General features: G+C 31.8%; 1 protein-coding gene across 5 annotated transcripts in view; it reads right to left on the reverse strand.

The window, feature by feature from the left end:
* The window catches only part of FSTL5 (follistatin like 5), a 773,228-nt gene that overhangs the window by 94,150 nt on the left and 659,805 nt on the right, over window positions 1-19,273 (reverse strand). For all 5 annotated transcript variants that reach the window (XM_007184135.3, XM_007184134.2, XM_028167007.2 and 2 more), the window contains one exon: window positions 12,029-12,147. In XM_007184135.3, the coding sequence (XP_007184197.2) occupies window positions 12,029-12,147 (119 nt within the window). The remainder of the gene's footprint in view (window positions 1-12,028; window positions 12,148-19,273) is intronic.

A 19,273-nucleotide genomic window follows, 5' to 3' on the forward strand; every position in this document is an offset into this window, starting at 1 on the left:
GTTATCTCCCTTATTGGACCATTTTTTTTAAAGGCAATGAGGTTAAATTACTTTTGTCAATTTTTAGTCGAGATCACTGCTTATAACCCAAGTGATACAACTGCTTATTTCTACAGTTAGATATATTCAACTTATCTAATTCTAGTTGCCATTTCATTTATGAAAATGTCATAAACAATCTAGTTCATATTAGTCAAAGCATAGGTAGTCATGGCAATTTAGGGGCTGATTTGCCTTAATTTGGCCTATATAAGAAAACTGTCAGATAGTATGATTTTGATTCTAGGATATCAATGGTACAAAGACCACAGTAAAGAAATTTTCATCCTTTCTTTTAACATAAGGAGAATGCATTTATGTCCTCCAATGTTATAACAAAAATGGAGCAGATAACACTATACAATCATAAACTGAGGACTGATTTCTCTTTAGCAGCAAAGTATTAGAAAGCTTAAAAACACAGGCTTTGAGGTCAACCAGAATTAGATGTAATCCAGTTTTACACTCATATTAGCCATGCAAATACTCCTTTTAAGCTTTGTTTATGTCACTGGTATAATATCACCAATCACATAGGATTATTATGTTTGTTAAATGAAATCGTGTTTGAAAAGGTCAAATGATCAATAAATGTTACCTGTTATTTTCCTATAGAAAATTCACTATGGGATACATTTCATGAAAACTATAATAGTCTACACGTTTTTCATCCAAATATTTCATTTTTCAATTTCCCAAAATGTTTTGGAGGGAAGTTCACTGTGTATATTTAAGAATTTCAAAGAGTTACTTTAAATACAGAATGATGGTTGCATATGTGGTCAGGACAACTTATTTTTCCCTTTATCACTTGTTAGTTCTATGATATTGAGCTAATTATTTGTCTTTTCTCATTTCCTTATCTAGAAATTGAGAGGATTAAATTAGAACTTGTCCATGGTTTCAATAAAAGAAAAAAAACAAAAAAAAAACAAAGCTATCTGAATTACTTCTACTCTGCTTAAACAGAAAATATTTTATCAGTTTATAGAAATATTATATTAAGTCCACCCATGTTGTTGCAAATGGCAGAATTTCATTCTTTTTTATTAAATATTCCATTGTATAAATATACCACATCTTCTTTATCCATTCATCTGTTGATGGGCAATTGGGTTGCTTCCATATCTTAACTATTGTAAATAATGCTACAATGAACATAGAGGTGCATGTATCTTTTCAAATTAGTGTTTTTATGTTCTTTGGATAAATATCCAGAAGTGGAATTGCTGGATCATATGGTAGTTCCATTTTTAATTTTTTGAGGCGCTTTCTATACCGATTTCCACAGTGGCTGCAGCAATTTACATTCCCACCAACAGTGTAGGAAAGTTCCCTTTTCTCCATATTCTCACTGGCATTTGTTATTTGTAGACATTTTAATGATGGCCATCTTGAGAGGTGTGAGGTGTATAACCAATTTAAAAGTAAATAAATTTGTAGAGTGTTAAATTTCAAATGTCTGCAAAACATGAGAGAAGAAAGAACTCTAGATCTTTTGTCAGTGCAGGACTGAATGATTTGTGTGTCGATTCTCCTGGTTCTTGTAAATGAGCCAGAATCCTGGGTGGGGGTTGGTCCAGGTGACCCTGAGAATCCAGGGGCAGGGACTTAAAGACTTTTGGAAAAGGCATAAACTTGAATAATGGGGAGACAAATTAAATATCAAGACCATAGGTTTCACATTAAGTCCAAGAACCAGTAAATAGAGTTTGGCAAAATGTCCTTTGAATTGAAAGCTAACATTAAGCACTAAAGAAATTAGACAAATATGGGGAATATCAGGAAATGTAAATTATATGGACCCACAAGGTTCATGAAGGATCAACTCAATTAAATGGCAGCTTAGATAGTTGGAATTAAAGAATTAGTTGTATTTAATTTCATTCCCCAACTTGTTGAAGATTTGATTTGTACAGGAGCAATGATGCTCTTTCCTAACTTTATTTAAAAAAACACAATTGGTAAGTTGGTTAGATGGGGTGAAAATTTATTATTAAAAAATTATTTTGTTACCAGATAACACATGAAGTTAAATGACCACACAAGAAAAGAAGAAAAAAAAAAAAAAAAAAAAAAAAAGAATGGACTTTAGTATGTAAACCTCTCTTTAAAATGTTGAAAAGCTCATCAAAATTATGACATCACTATGAACACTGATGGATATCATGGAAAGATAGAGGTTACTTCTTCAAATACGTTCTGTACTCTAGTTTCTTTAAGTAACAATAGAGAATACTTGCTTAAATGGTCCTTTCCAGCTATTGATTAATAGTCAAAATTAAGAGGACTACTTTAAGAAGACTGTTTGGATTAATTTACCTTGACGTTTCTTCATTTGAAGCATCAAGGTAAACTAATCCAAATAGATTCATTTAAAATGAGTCATGTACCACAATGTTCACTGCAGCTCTATTTACAATAGCCAGGACATGGAAGCAACCTAAGTGTCCATAAACAGATGAATGGATAAAGAAGATGTGGCACATATATACAATGGAATATTATTCAGCCATAAAAAGAAACGAAATTGAGTTATTTGTAGTGAGGTGGATGGACCTAGAGTCTGTCATACAGAGTGAAGTAAGTCAGAAAGAGAAAAACAAATTCCGTATGCTAACACATATATATGGAATCTAAAAAAAAAAAAAAAAAAGGTTATGAAGAACCTAGGGGCAGGATGGGAATAAAGACACAGACGTAGAGAATGGACTTGAGGACACGGGGAGTCGGGAAGGGTAAGCTGGGACAAAGTGAGAGAGTGGCATGGACTTATATACAGTCCCAAATGTAAAACAGATAGCTAGTGGGAAGCAGCCGCATAACACAGGGAGATCAGCTTGGTGCTTTGTGGCCACCTAGAGGGGTGGGAGGGAGATGCAAGAGGGAGGAAATATGGGGATATATGTATATGTATAGCTGATTCACTTTGTTATAAAGCAGAAACTAGCACACCATTGTAAAGCAATTATACTCCAATAAAGATGTTAAAAAAATAATAATAAAATAAAATAAAGTGAATACTGCAAAAAAATAATAAATAAATAGATAAATAAAATGTATTTTAAAAGCAAGCAATTTTGTTTTGATAGATTTCACTTCTCTATGTTCTGATCATATTACTAAAGCAAATATAGATTTTGAAATAAATAATACCTATGAGACAGATTATCAGGCAGGCAAAGAAATTACTTCTACAAGATAGGATTGAAGTAAAAACTTGAAGTTTAGTTTGGGGGACCATAAACCACATTAACAAACTGTCATTAAACCTTTAAAGGACTTTCATGTAGATTCTATTCCTTGATTCTTTGAAATTCTTGTATTAAAATGGAGTAAATTAAATTATTTCTTATTGGTATAAATCCGTAGGACACAAAGGAAACAAAGATAAACTTTTAAGGAAAAGGGTCAAACAATTTGAATGACATGGAATGTCAGAAACTGTAAGTTCTCCTTTCTTTCTTTAAATGCATGAGTTTTGATAATGCACATTTTACAGATTTCTCTCTTTAGGGACATTAGTTGAGGACCGAGAGAGGTTTTATTGATTACCTTTCTAAGAATGCATTATGTAATCTCTTGCTCTGAATGGCTTATTCTGTCTTGTAACTGCTTTAAAAATGTTGACGTACAAGAATGAATTGAAGGAATTTTATGATTGTTGCATTCTCTATATTTGTTCAATACAGTGTAACATCACTTAGGAATTGAACTTTTTTCTATGCAACGTAATCTCACAATGCAGATGGCAAAGTGTCATTTTGATGGAGTTCTTCATCTCCCCATATTGTCCGGCAGAGGGCGCCTTATGTGGAAGGCAGGCTTAGTCGTTTTTTCCAGATTATTATGGACTGAAAAACATTCTGAAATGTGGTAGATTTACCTTCAAAAATTATAAGGCTCCTTAGAGGATAATTATACGCATGTGTACTTTTAAACTGTATTGTAATTCACATATTAATTTGTTCCACATAGGAACACCTACACTGAGAATCATTACACTTTTTCAGGTCAACATTCTTTAAAAATTATTGCTTTATGTTATTAACTAGCTAATTATTATTATTGAAAATGACCTTATATTCTCTTTCTTAAAGGTATGAAGTGAGCAGACTCTGGCCAAATAATTTATACACATAGGTATTTTGCTATGTTTGTATCAATCAATATAAAAACCATAAAATACACCCATTTTAAAATCATATCTTGCAAACCTTTAGAAATAAATGTTACATAAAAATAATTTACTCCTGTGCCTATCTTCTTTATAGGTAAGAAGACAGACCAAATTTACATTTTCTTTGTCCTTTTTCTTTAAAACTATATCTTTATTTATTATATTGCCTGCAGAATTACATTTTCTCTCATCTCTTTTCACTGACAAATCTGATAGGGGTTCTGCCACACTATCCAGCTCAGAAATATTCTTGAGTAATAAAGTGAAGACAATATTGAATAAGAATTCACCAAAACTGCCTCTGTGATTTAGTTCAATGTAAATCCTTTATGTATGCAGATTATATAATCCGATATGCTATTTTTCTTTTGCATCTTTAAGCTTTCTAAATAATTTCAAAAGTAAACTATTAGACATAAGATAATATTTTTGCAAAATTACACTCACAAATAACTATGCTGAAAGTTATATATTAAAGAGTGACTTTTTAAATGAAAATGATACTAGTGTGTGGATTTTTAAATATGAGAAAAAAAAGTTTTAATGGGCAAAAATTAGCAGCTTAAATAGTAATGGGATGAACAATAATTTTGAGGTTTAAGTTTTGTTTTCCTTGGGATTTTTATTATATAGTTGTATCTTAAATATAGATTTAAGAAATTTAGAAAACATATAACATCATTATATGATAAAGTTCATGGAGAAATGCAAAACTGTCATTGTAAACGTTTAGCAATTTTTTTTTTTTTTTTTAATTTGGTGATTCAAACTTTTAATAAAATAAAATAAAGGCATTAATCTACTGTATTATTTTCCTTCCTGCACAGCCTCTCAAATTATTCAAACAGATTAATGACCTATCTAAATACAAAAAAAGATATTAAAGAAATGACAAGCCTTCAGTATTAAATTATTATAATTTTGACAACTATTGTTGAAATATAAAATATAAGCAATGAGAAATCAAGCAAGAGATCAGTTAAATAGACATTTTAAGAAAGAAAAGGAAAAGAAAAATAAGGACTAAGATTTAAATAAATCATTAAAATCATAAATCTAATCCTCAATATGATAATTACAATTAATCTTGTTGCAGTAAGTTTTCAACATATTTAGAAAGAAGAAAATTTGGAAATTATCATCCTTCAGAGAGGAACATCACTAGAAAATACCTAATATTGATAATTCAAGAAATATCATTCCTGAGCACATTACTTGAAGTGATTAAATGTAATTGGTTGCATGAAGTCAGACTGGGGATAGTAAGGCACAAAGTAAGAAACTACTACTTTTGTATTATTTTATTTTTACAATGCCAATCTATTACCTTGAATAAGTCAACAGGTACTTTTTTTGTGAATAAAACTCAATCTTAGTCCAGAAACTGTAGTTTAAGAGCCATAGAAGCTAGATTTATGTGATTTTTGTAAGTCTCAAGTAAATGGTTTTATGCTTAAAGATATTTGTATGAATAATTTTTATGTTAAACTCTTCAATTTTACCCTTAAGAAGTTTCTATTGAAATTCCAAATTACTATAAGTACATTTCTTTCTCAAGAACAGAAAATGTGCTCCTAGGTGTGTATAGTGAATCCTTATATTTCATATGAAAACTGTGATGGCAAGAGATTGTTTGAGACACATACATAATTCTGGTCACATTTACCAAATAACTTGGCTGGTTCTTATTAATAATCTCTTGAAAACCTAATATGCTTTCTTAGATAAGATTACTTGATCCAATTAATATGCTATACAACTCCATTAAGGTGCTGTTGCATGATTTACATGCTCCCCGTGGCTATCCCCCTAATGTTAGCCTTGCCTACTTCAAGCGTAACAAGCACAATGTGAGAATTTCATAAGAGTGTGATTTTTAATGAAAGATTACAAGGCCCCTTTAAATCCAGGGCTTCAAAGACCAATTTCATAAATTTATTTCTTTTAAAATCAACAGCATAATCTTCTAAGGAATAGTTAGAGGTAGTTTGCATTACTCTCTTTAGGCAGCTCTTTGCAGGATATCATTGTAAGTGCAAAGGAAGCTCTTTGCAGGATATCATTGTAAAGAAAGCTTAAATTTTTATCATTCTAGAACTCTTTGTAAGTTAAGCCATGTTTGAATAGAGACACACTGAGAAAAGAATAAGTGGGGAAATATTTCAAGTACCTTTCTGAAATACACAGTGGTATTGAATTCAAAAGGTTGCTTGATGGCTTCATGGAGAAATGAATTGTCTGCACTGTATAAAGCGGCTGGTGTTTTAACAATTATTTTTCTGGACCGAGTTTGGAGAAGTAGTAACTGGATTAGAAACAGAAGGAGTTGCTGAAAAGGGGGTTTGGAAGTATTAGCAAGGAAATTGATAAATGCCCTCCAGGCTGCACTGCTTGAGAAGAGGGGAACGCCAGCAGAGGGAGAAGTGTGGACACAGCAGAGAGCTGTTTCCCCATTTCTAATCTCACTTTCAATTTCTTGATACCTGAGTATTCTGCACACTATGGACACAACCTGTTCCTATGTAAAAACTCCATTCTAATAGAGTACCAATCATATTCATTTATAAAGTCTAGGTAATTTTCTTATGTGGAAATTCCAAGCCTAGAAAATAGACATTTTAGAGGTGATTCACATCAGACTTTCTGCAGAAACTATGATCCTCTGGAGTTAGCAGCATTTAAGCTGCATTAAAACCAGGAACAGAATCTTTGCATCCTAAAATATAAGACCCATGCATGTGAGAATTCCCTGGTGCTCTAGTGGTTAAGACTCTGTGCTCTCACTGCCACGGGCCCAAGCTTGATCCCTGGCTGGGGCACTAAAATCCCACAAGCCACGCAACATTGCCCCCCAACCAAAATACACACACACACATACACACACACACATCTATATACTTAAGACCCACGCATGATAAGATTTGTGTGATTTTTCTTTCAAGCTCTTCTAGTCCTCACAAAAGAATAAATAACACCATGGTATGTATGGAGAACAGCAGCTGGATTTTAATAAGCGAACAGAGAAGGAAGTGAAGTAAAAAAGCACTGAAGATTAAAAGAGTTGTCGATAAGGTTGACAAAATACTTCAAAACCAGAAGAGTGAAACAGTTGGTAATCTTGCAAAAGCCTAATAATTGAAAAATTTTTCCAAATCCATTTCAGTTTGAGTTCTGAAGTTATAAGTCTGAGATAGAATCCTATTTGCTTGAAGTACATACTTACTGTAGGTGGCAAGATGAAATCATGTATACAACTAGGATAAATATAGCAAGAATCCTGTCTAGTTAGGCTGCACCACAAAAAAAGGAAAAAAATAGATGAAAGTATAAATAAAAGCATGTTCTGTGAATCTTCAACCAACTCACTACCAAAAGCTGAAACCTGATGTAATCTGACATTGTACTAAAATTGAATTTTTATTTAGAGCAAGCAAACAGCATCTTCTAAGAGATTTGATCAAAGATTCTGTATTTTAAATATTTCAGTTTTTATCTAAACTTTACTAGCCAATGAGTTGTACTGGGAATTGCAATTCTCAATATCAACAGTGACTTTGAAAAATATTATTTTTATGTTTAATCCTTTTTTATGGGGAAAAAATGATTCGAAAAGACTCATTTCCACTACTCACAATCAAGTGATTTATCTTCTAAAATCCAGAAGAACTAGCTTTCTTTTTTCTATAATAGAACTCCAAACTATCTTAGACTGGGCATTTGCGCAGTATATTTTGACTGTGTGATCTTGAATTAATAGAACCATGAGGTTACGTTTACCCTGAAACAATTCAGTGATCAATTATTCTGTGAAACGTTTTTCACAAGAAGAACACTGTTTTGTGGGAATTGTAAAGCAAGGAGAGGTGAGGAGAGAATTAGATGTAAACATCTTTAAACTCAGGCAATGCATAAAAGAATGAATAGCCTAAGGCTTTAAGCAATGGAGTTTTTCTTAAATTCATTTCACAAATATTACTTGACTACCTGCCATGTGTAAGTACATTGGGAATAAAAATGCTAATCAAAGTCTTGACTAATAGAGATAGTAAGATGTGGTGGGTTGTTTCCTATGTCAGCTTGGCTATGACTAGGCTATGTCGCTCAGTCTTTGGTCAAGAACTAGTCTGATAGAGAATGGATAAACAAGAAGGTCCTACTGTAAAGCACAGGGAACTATATTCAGTATCCTGTGATAAACCATCATGGAAAAGAATATGAAAAAGAATATATATGTATATGTGTATATATATATATATATATGTATAACTGAATCACTTTGCTGTACAGAAGAAATTAATACAACATTGTAAATCAACTATACTTGAATAAAATAATAAAAAAAAAAAACTAGTCTGGATGCCGTTGTGAAAGTATTTGTGGAGGTGATTAACATTTAAAATTAGTTGGCTTTATAGAGACACAGATGTAGAGAACAAACATATGGATACTTAGCAGGGAAGGGGGGTGGTGGGATGAATTGGGAAATTATGATTGACATATATACACTACTATGTATAAAATAGATAACCAATGAGAACCTGCTGTACAGCACAGGGAACTCTACTTAATGAACTGTGGTGATCTAAATGGGAAGGAAATCTCAAAAAGAGGGGAAATATGTATACGTATAACTGATTCGCTTTGCTGTACAGCAGAAACTAACACAACATTGTAAAGCAACTGTACTCCAATAAAAATTAATTAAAAAGTAAATTAAATCGGTTGGCTTTAATTAAGACAGATCACCCCCCGTAATGTGAGTGGCACTCATGCAGTCAGTTTCAGGCCTTCAGATTTAAGAGTGAGGTTTCCCACGGAAGAAGGAATCCCGCCTTAAGGCTTCCACACAGAAATCTGTTTGAGTTTCCAGTCTGCCTATAGACGTCAGACTCAAGACCCCGGTGTTGACTTGTATCAGCACTCTGCTGGCCTAATCTGTGGATTTTGGATTCCAGACTGAACATCAACTCGTATCTGAATTTCCTACTGCCTGGCCTGCCCTACAGATTTCACACACGTGCGTGCCACTCCACCCACCAGTTCCGGAGCCAATTCATTAAAATTAGGAGATGGAGACAGACAGTGATGGAGAGATATAGATCCAGATCCAGATCCGGACATGGATATAGATACTAATCCTATTGGCTCTGTTTCTCTGGAGAAAAATGTTCTCTTGCCATAATACTCAACAATTTTCTCATGAAATTATTTTATAATTAGAAATGAAATCTAGTAGAATGTGGCACCAAATAGCTTACACACTCTGAAATGAACATCTTCTTGTGTTTAAACAGAAATAAAATAGCTTCACATAAGAAACACGTTTAATTCAACATTTATTCTCAAAGCATAGTGCCGTCAGTTTTTCTTTTTTCTAGTGCTGTATACTTGTGTATCATGAAAGTGTCTGTGTATACATATTCCAATTATTTCAGCTTATCTCACATTAAAGAATAACAAAATAACAAAGCAATATGAAATAAAAGTTTATCTACTCTAGCCTTTATTTCATATATGTGGACCATAATAACTGCATGAGAAATATGTCTCTCTTTTTTGGTATAAACAAATGCCTGTATTCTGCATTTTACAATGTAATCAGGATGTAGTTTTAGCCAATTATCCATTCTCTATATTATTCTTAGTGCTTTAACAAATATATTGGTCAGCTAAAATGTATTTTAATTTCAACATCCAAACAGTAGAAATGTCATAAATTTAAACACACACAATTTGATAGTTTCTCTCATCTTAAAAATACAAATCTAACTTTTCTTATATTTTTGCTTAGTTTTCCATTAACATATAGAAATTTTTGTAAATTTTTGTTTTATATAAGAATGCTAACTTTCTATCCTTACATTTCTTTTTATTTTGCAGTATGAATTTCTAGAATAATCCCATGTGTAGGATGGATGTAAGATTTCCAATGGCTATGATTTGAAAAATCTGATGCAATCAATTAGTTCTTAATAACTAATAATCACTGCCTTGTCATTGTTGTGGATAAGGGTTCTCAGGTTGAAGGAAATGAGTTAAGGCTGTCATCACTGATGTTTGGTTTCTATCTCCTCTTCAATTTTAATTTTTTATAGAAAGGTATACATAATTTATATATGTATATAATTTCTCACTATATATATGTGTGTGTATATATATATAGAGAGAGAGAGACCGAGAGAGAGATCTACTTGTTTTAGGAGGAAGTCTAAGTAATCAAAGGTTTTGAAAAGAGACATTCAGGTAAGTACACTTCACATCCCTATTTTCCAGACATGTCACAAAACTATCACATCAATTTTTCCTTGCTTTTTCAGCTTTAGATTCCAAATAGTTAGCTACAACGCTACCAATCCCATAGGAATCAGAAACACTCTTTTGTAAAATGATTTTGCTTTGATTTAAATAACTATTTTGATGCCACATTTCCAATATCTGTGTGTTAGCCCAAATTTCTCATCCATAATGTTTTTATAAAAATATACACATGCCATAAAATTGAATGACTTGCTTTATCAGAAGCAAATATTTATATTTTTATATGTGTTTCTTTACATACACACACACCTTATTCAAAATGGATTTAGTCAGTATTGGTATCATCTGATTATAAAAGAAAACAAAATTGCACGTACAATTTAAAGTGTTTTCATACTTGTTAAACTTATAGTTTAACAAAAATGGTAATGATTCTATTTAGTAATTTAGCCTTTAAGTGAAATATTTTTAAATTAAAAACAGTTTCTTTTGTTTTAAACACTCATCAACATATTGAGTTAAATCATTTCTTTTATTTAAAATAGGAGGTCATTGGATTGCTTTGTCCTAAAGAGTGTCTGAGAGATGCTGGCCTATCTTATCTCAGTCTCATATTTTTTTTTTCCTTCTTCTCATTCTAGGACATGGCTTTAATTTGTAAATTGTTGTCTCCATAATTCAATATGTGGCAACACTGGCTACTGGTAGGCTCAAAATAGGAGTTGAAAGTAAAGGATCTAAACCAGGGCATTAATATCTATTTTGTCCATATCTTGTCGCCATGTCAACCTTAAAATGAGTATCAAGACACGGTTGCATTCTGAGGGCTACCAATACCTTACCTTATTTTGGGTGTCTGGTACATGCCTGCACTTGTGTGGGAACACAAAGGTAACATGGGTACCTTCAGTATTACATATTTTGGTGTACACATATTTATGTGGAGATGTACATAGCCATAGCAATATAAAATTATTATTTCTTATTATCCTGCACAGAAGTACAGTCCCTAATATGTATAAGCAATACGCATTTTGTCATATATTCTTTCATTTTCTGAAAGCTGACCAAAATTTTGCAGAAAATAAATATTTCTGTGAAAGGTAAGTACATGTAAATAAATAAAGGTATATGAAAAAAACAAGATGAAGAATAAATGGGCATCAACATTTATAAAGCATCTAATATACCTCAACTTCCCATCAGATTATTTATGGGCTGTTTTCTTTCATTACGGTAAAGTAACCATTGCCTGCCAAAATGGGAGACATTCTAAATTAAGGAATGGGTGAATTTATTATGCTGTGTTCACTTTTGGTATTTCACCTCTAGTGCCTTTATTTTAATTACAAACAAGTCATTACAAATACACAATATATTATCTTCCTCTTTAAGTATAAAACCTGCATAGAGTAACAGATAATATCATAGTTTTAACACTGTCCTACCCACGTGTCTCATATATGTGTAGCTTTCATTGTATTTCCAAAATACAATTCTACTTAACAAAATTACTGTATAAAACTGTAAAGGAATTTTTAAAATACTTGCCTGAAATCCAAGGAGCTTTTCACTAGGCTTAATGTGCCTCTGAAATTCACATTCTATGGGTTGTATCACTTTGATTCCATCTTCATAAAAAACATAGAACATGTTCCCAATTCCCAGACCTTAGGAGTAAAAACACATTCAAAAGTTCAAAATAAAATTATCAGAAACATTTACAACCAAAACTCAGTGCCCCTCACATTGCTGGTGAGAGATCAATTTGTGAAGTCCTATAATGCTAATAAAGCAAACCATGTGAGACCTTTACCATATGCCCAAGTAACTCTGCAATATTATGCAGACATTCTACTTCATCTCTCTGATCTGCAAGTCAGTGATTTCTTTAACATAATTCAACAAATATTTCATATATTTAAAAATAATTATAAATGGAAATAAACTCTTTCATACATAGATTATGTCTGCTACCATCCCTACTTAATTTAGGTGCTGATTAAGACACAAAAGTACTTTTTGAAGAATCATATTTATCCTATTTCTATTAGAGTTCCCTAAGGAAAATAAAATGACTTTCTTTGGAGGAATTTAGCTTATATAGAGACTTTTAGAAACAAAAAGACCAAGTCCCCCAGATTTTGGAGAATATGTATTTTCCTAAAATAATGTTTGTAAATATAATCCTACTAGAGGTCTTACATAGCAGTTTTCATAGTGACGAAGTTTGGGGTCTATTTCTCCAGTTTAAAATTTGAATTAATTTAAGGTCTTGCAAAAATCTCATTAAAATCATACTTTTAATTTCTTTTCACAGTGAGGGTTTGGGTGTGTGACATCTCAGAAATTCATCTCACTTATATTATAAACCCACACCTCATGGGTACGGGAAGCTACAGATTAGACATCTGGAATGCCGTGGAGTTAACGGAGGTTTGCACCTCGGGACTTGTCACGTATGATTGCACACCTGTTCTCTTTGTTTCCTCTGCTTCTGATTTGTTCCAACATGTCCAAACTAAGAGCATGTAGTTCTCCCTTTCCTGATCCTCACCTGAGTACCTCATCCAGGTGTACTGGTTTGCACAATCATATTTATTCAGTATAACTATACCTCACATAGTTCAGTGAGAGCCAATAGATAAACAATTACACTGAAATCTTGAGAGTTTGAAAAGCAAAACATTGTTCTTTAAAATGCTTAACTTTTAAAAACATCTACTTTTAATTTTTACTTCAATTGAGGACACCTGCAAGGCCCATGAAGTCAAGCCTGAGGATTACAATAAAAGTTTATTGATTTGTAAAAAAAAAAAAAAAAAGTTTGTTTATTCAACTTAAGCCACATTTATTTTTGTTAAATATGTTCCTAGTTAATTTTAAAAGTCACCATCTATTCTTATGATTCCGAGGAAAATGTATTTGATTATAATTATCACTTTATTGGTGTTTATACAGAGTGAAATTATTTCTAGCTAATAATGCATATATATTTTAAATGATCCAGATTATTTTGGCACATCTTATTATTGTTTTATAAATATTTTACAGTCCTCATATTTTAATACATGCAATCTTTATCAGTTAATTGTGCATTTTAATTCCAGAGTGCACAATGTTACAATGAGGTATTCCAGAACAGTAGCAGAAGTAGCAAGAACTAAATTCAAGTTATGTTTTCATAAAATAAAATTTAAGAGTTGTCAGCTACAATTTATAATTATAGCTTTGAATACAGAGGGATCAATTCCATACCAAAAGGATACAACTTACAAAAACTGCTTATGCAAAAAATTGATTTGTATTAGCAAGCTTCTGTGTAAACATTGTCAGAATGTTGATGTGTGCTATGTATCAGTGACTAGCAAATTAACAATACTGGTAGTTGAAACTTGTATCTGATTTTCAGTTGTGTCAGTTACATACAAAGCTCGTAACATTTTTTAACGAACATGACTATATTCTCCTTCAGGTACTGCACGATTCTGCTTCACAGTCAGGAGTCTGAATGTGTTTGAACTTGACAACTACTCTAAGTCCAGACAGTTTGCAAAGTTTCTTGAAGTATTCCCTGCCCTTATTCCTATGGATATTTTTATTGTGTTACTTTACTATATTCTGTGCACAGTACAGTCAGTGGGATTCCACAGATGAAATTTCTTGAGCTGTATTTTCCTCTAAAACTCGCTTAATCCATCCAAATCACTTTCAAAACTGAAAGTCCATTTTCTTGCTTTTAAAAGTATGAGTTACATACACATCAGCATTTTTACAGAGTATAAGCTACTTTCCCAGTTACAAGTTATTGAAAAATACAGATAAAGTTATGAAACATTTAGTTTGCTTTTGCATTTTACTGTTTTTGGTGGGAATATAACTCCCTAGTGTTTATGAAATAGTAATGCCAACAAAGTATCATGTATAAATATATGTTAAAATAATAAGATAAACTGAACACCTATGTATCAATCACTCCGCTATGAAATAAAACTTTATCTTCAGAGCTATCTGTGTCTTCCTCTCTTCCCTACCTACACGAGGGATATTTTGCATTTATTTTCTTGCTAGACATATTTTGTTCATCAATTACTAGGTTTTAGCAGCAGAATTTATAATCTGAATATATGATGCAGCTATATATCATTTTAAATTTGCTGCTATAATAATTTATTTTGAATATACTAGGCATAGAATGATATGAATTACCTGATGCTTGAGATGTGGTAATTGAAAACACATGCTGATTTTCACTTTGGGGCGTTTGTTAGCTTAATCTGTATAGGAAGCAATAACATATCTGTGTATGTTCATTATAACTATTAAGTTTCCATGCCCTAACCTTTTTTTATTTTTGTGTGGGAGAATATAACAAAGAGAGATAAACTTAATTTTCTGAATTCAGACAGCTCAGAGGTAAATCACGACTATAGAACTTACTGTTGTATCGTGGGAAAGTTATTTCCCATGTAATATCTGTGCTGTAATTTCTCCATCTCATAATTAGATTTATGCAGCTGTTGTAAGAAGTAAATGAGATGGAGAAAGGAAAACATGTAGCAGAGTGACTTGAACTCTTACTATGAGTTCAAGAAATGGTAACTGTCCCTCTTTTTATGACTGACATTATGTCGTCTTTGAAACATCAGTGGAAAAAAAATGGTGAAATGACATCTATCCAAAATGTGATTACTGTCCTCCTGTTTTCCTCAAATCTACTCTGTGAGATATACTACTAGTACATTTCAGTTTTCTACGAGATTGAATTCTATGAATGCGTGAGCCTGCTAAAAGAGCAACTTGATTTTCTAGTACAGCAGTTCTCAAAGTTGATCCTTTCAGAGGGTCTGCAAAGTCAAAACTATATTCATAATAATGCTAAGATGTCATTTGCATTTTTCTCTCTCATTCTCACAAATTAGATGCTTCCAAATGTGGAATGTAGTTCTCAACAGGCTACTTGACATATGATGTTATGAGTGATATCACAACAGTTCAATGCAGAAGCAAATATAGGAATCCAGCATCTTTTATTCAGCCAGATATTTTAAAAATTTGCAAAATGTACAACAGTGAGTCTTAATATAACTTTACAAATAATGTGGTATTTATGGCTACATGTAATGGGTTATTTATTATGGTTATTTTAAATAAATAAATAAAGACATATTTTAATTTTCTGTTTTAATTTCTTATATGGTAAATACAAGTGGATAGAAATAACCCACATAAACAAAATCTCTTGGAATTGTGAATAATTTTGAGTCCCCAAAAGTCTGATAACCATATAGGTTTCAGTTACCATTCTCTCCTCATTGATGCTTTCTATTGCAGTTTATTACAAAGGCTCTTCACTTCAGTAAAAGCTTTACCACTCTAGTCACGGTAAAGATTAGGAGTATGTGCTGTTTTGTCTTTTTTCATCCCCTGTGAAGACAGACACAGGTACTTTGTCTTTTCCAGGTCGATTGTTAATCTAACAAAGTACAGTAGCACAAAAAAGTGATCCATAATTTGTTTTTTCTTTGTGAGCTCTTCTTCTTCTTTCTTTTCCTTTCTATACAGAGAGGACATGGCAAGAATTACTTGCAGTCTCATAAGAGAGAAGTATTTCCCAGAGGGTTTTCCAACCAATACTGCACCTTTAAATACATGAGATGGACTGAGAAAAAAATGTACGTAATTCACATTCTTGTCTCAATCCTTTGAGGATTTCTTCTCAAGAACAATAGTGTATCATGATAATATAGCTACATTATGTATTATAAATTACATATATATTCCATAGTTTATATCAAGAGTAATATTTGGTTAATGTGTGATTATTGGATGAATATTTAAGTCAATAACAAAAATATTTTGTGCTGATGTTTGCCTTCCTCTGACTTAAACCGCCATTACTTTAGCATTTAAATTATGATCAATGGCAAATTATAATCCTACAAAGCACTGATTTGGTAACCAATCAAAGATAAATCAATGTTTGGTGTTAAAGTCCTTTATTAGTTGATATTATATCATTATTTTCCCTTTCAAGTGATCCTAAACTTACTCATATTTTTAATATAGAACAAATCTTTTTTTTTAGCTAAAGAAAAATATAGGCAAGAATAGATGGTCTATATTGCATCTCTCACCTTGAATAACTCAGCAGGGAGGGATTTTTGTTTCATGAATGTTCCCATTTTTGTATCTCTGTCTTTGGAGTTAAAATCCTTTTCACATACATAGCAATACCAAACCATCACACCTCAATGAGATTTCTATGTTATGTTCAACTAAAATTAGACTGACTTCCTCTCTCATTCTTCTAGCAGATATTCTGGGAGTGACTGTGTTAAGCTCTTTATTAGCCACTATTAATCCAGGAAAGTGGGTACTGTCTGAACATTATATATATTGGTCAGAGTGATATTATCTAAAACCAGTCCTTTTAAGTCAGAATTCAATTTCATTAACTTCCAAAGATATGCTGAAAAAAATTGAATGAATATTTACATGATTCATTTCACATTTAATAATTAACATAGCAAAGGTTATAACATAATAGAGTATTTGTTTGCTATGTAGTTAATATTAGGTGAAATCATATGTATAATTATATATGTACACATGTATATGTGTGTATACATATATGCATACGTGTGTGTATACACATATATCTGAAAATGGTTATCTCTTGTCAGATTCATTTTTGATTTGAAAACAGGTTTATGAGATAATTTGAAGCGCTAAAATTTGACATTTGTTTTCATCAGAGAAGGTAGGGAACTTGCAAATGAAAATATTGACAGCTTTCATCACTTCGGCGATGGCATCGCAGCCAGCCATTAGAAGGCGTGGTCTCTGCCTCACCCAATTATATGACTCACTAAGTCTCATGAATTTAGAAGCCTTACCCTCTGAAAACTCTCCTTTTTCATTTTAAGTATTTCACCAGTATTATTGTGAGACAGTAATCTGGTCCTGAGAACCTTAGCAAGTTTTTTTCTCTAAAAATAATTATACAGGAGGCTCAAGTAGCTCATTAAGCAGGCGTGCATGCTCCTATATTTCCAATGCTCCCCTGCAGCATATAATGGTCTGAACAACGAAATGTGAAAAATCTCAGGCTAAAGGAGTTAAGAGCTGACCTGCTTCCTATTATTCTTTTTCCCCCACTTTGGTGATATTATAGTTCACAAAGCTAATCAGATGATGTAAACTTTTTTGCAAGATTTCACTGTAATGTCTACTTGTACCTGGTGTTGGTTGGTGTTAACTAGCCCAACTAATATAGAAATTTATTTGAACCATTTCTATACCATATTTATGTGTGAATAGATTCATAAATATTTACAAAGATTAGAAGAGACAATTTTTATAAATATGGAAAATATCAATATACATATTTTTGCTTTCAAATCATTGGATATCACATCAAGCCAGTATTTCCCAAAGTAGCTTCAGTTAAATATTGATTCTATAGGTATTCATCAAAATAATTACATGTTATAATAAATTTAGAAAATTCTGTGTCATATAATGAACCACCCAACATCTCTCCTTAGAGTCTGAAAATAGTATGTTTAAAAGTTCAGCTTAATCCTGCAGTGAATAAAATGTTTTAAGTTCCTTTAATTCAATGCTTATACAAACATTTATTATTGTTAGACCTTATAACATATACCCAAACTGTTGTCTACTAAATAAATACTAGGAAATACTTTATTAGATTATATTTGATAACAAGATCATAAAAAATATTGTAGAAGAGACCCAATCCTACTGAATCTTTTAATGTGTATTTTGAAATCATATAGGTAGTAAAATTAGTTGACAATAAAAATGATTTAGCCTTTAATTTACTAGATTGAGAACGTCTTTAGAGCAGATACTAGTTCTTATCTTAATATTTCCAGTGCTTTCAAAGTGTTCTACATAGAGTAGGCTCTTTAAAATATTTGTCAGTAAATGAGTGAGATACTTCTTCTCTTTGAAAACATTGTATTTTTACCCTCCTGCTAACTTGAATCACAGCTAGAAAAGAACTGAAAGGTGAACTCAGAAACAGAGGACCCTTTCATGCTTAAATATCCGTGTGATTAATAAGATAATATACACAAAATTCAGTAAAGTTGATTTAGCTCACAAAGTCCTGGATAAGCCAGATTCTGATGTATACATTTAAAAATAATTTTTCAGTTAAACAAAATTTTATAGATCTTACACTTGCATGTAAGTCATGTGACATTATGAGAGGTATAATCATTTTAAACTCTCTTTCCATTATTATTCATCTAAAAATGCTTGAAATTCTTCAATGGGTTCTTCCTGAGATAAATTTCTCTTGGCCATGGTAAGAAGACAAGCATACAAATAGAAAGCACTGCTAGTGTGGAAATAAAAATGGACGACAGAAAAATGTTGTTCATATTAGTTATTATTCTATCTTTTAAAAACAGAGGTAGAAATTTGCTTTGGAAACTTTCTTTATTATTTTAATTATTTTTTTTGTGAAATAATTGCACACACAGCTGGGATTCAGTGATTCCTCAAGCTGGTCTATTATCTCTGGCCACCATTATTATTACATGCAATCGTTTCTAATTGTAATGCCTTGCCGATAACTGTGGCATTATAAAAAGTAATTTACAGATTCCTATTAATCTGAGTCAAGTATATTATTTTCTCAAACGTATTATTTTAAATCTTTTTATTTCAAAAAACAAAGTGCTCTGATGATAACTGTACATGAAATAAAAGATTTAAAAACTTTCCCTCAAAACATTTCTTGTATAAGTTTAAAAATTATCT

This window comes from Balaenoptera acutorostrata, chromosome 5 (genome assembly GCF_949987535.1).
Source record: "Balaenoptera acutorostrata chromosome 5, mBalAcu1.1, whole genome shotgun sequence".
NCBI classification, from domain to species: domain Eukaryota; kingdom Metazoa; phylum Chordata; class Mammalia; order Artiodactyla; family Balaenopteridae; genus Balaenoptera; species Balaenoptera acutorostrata.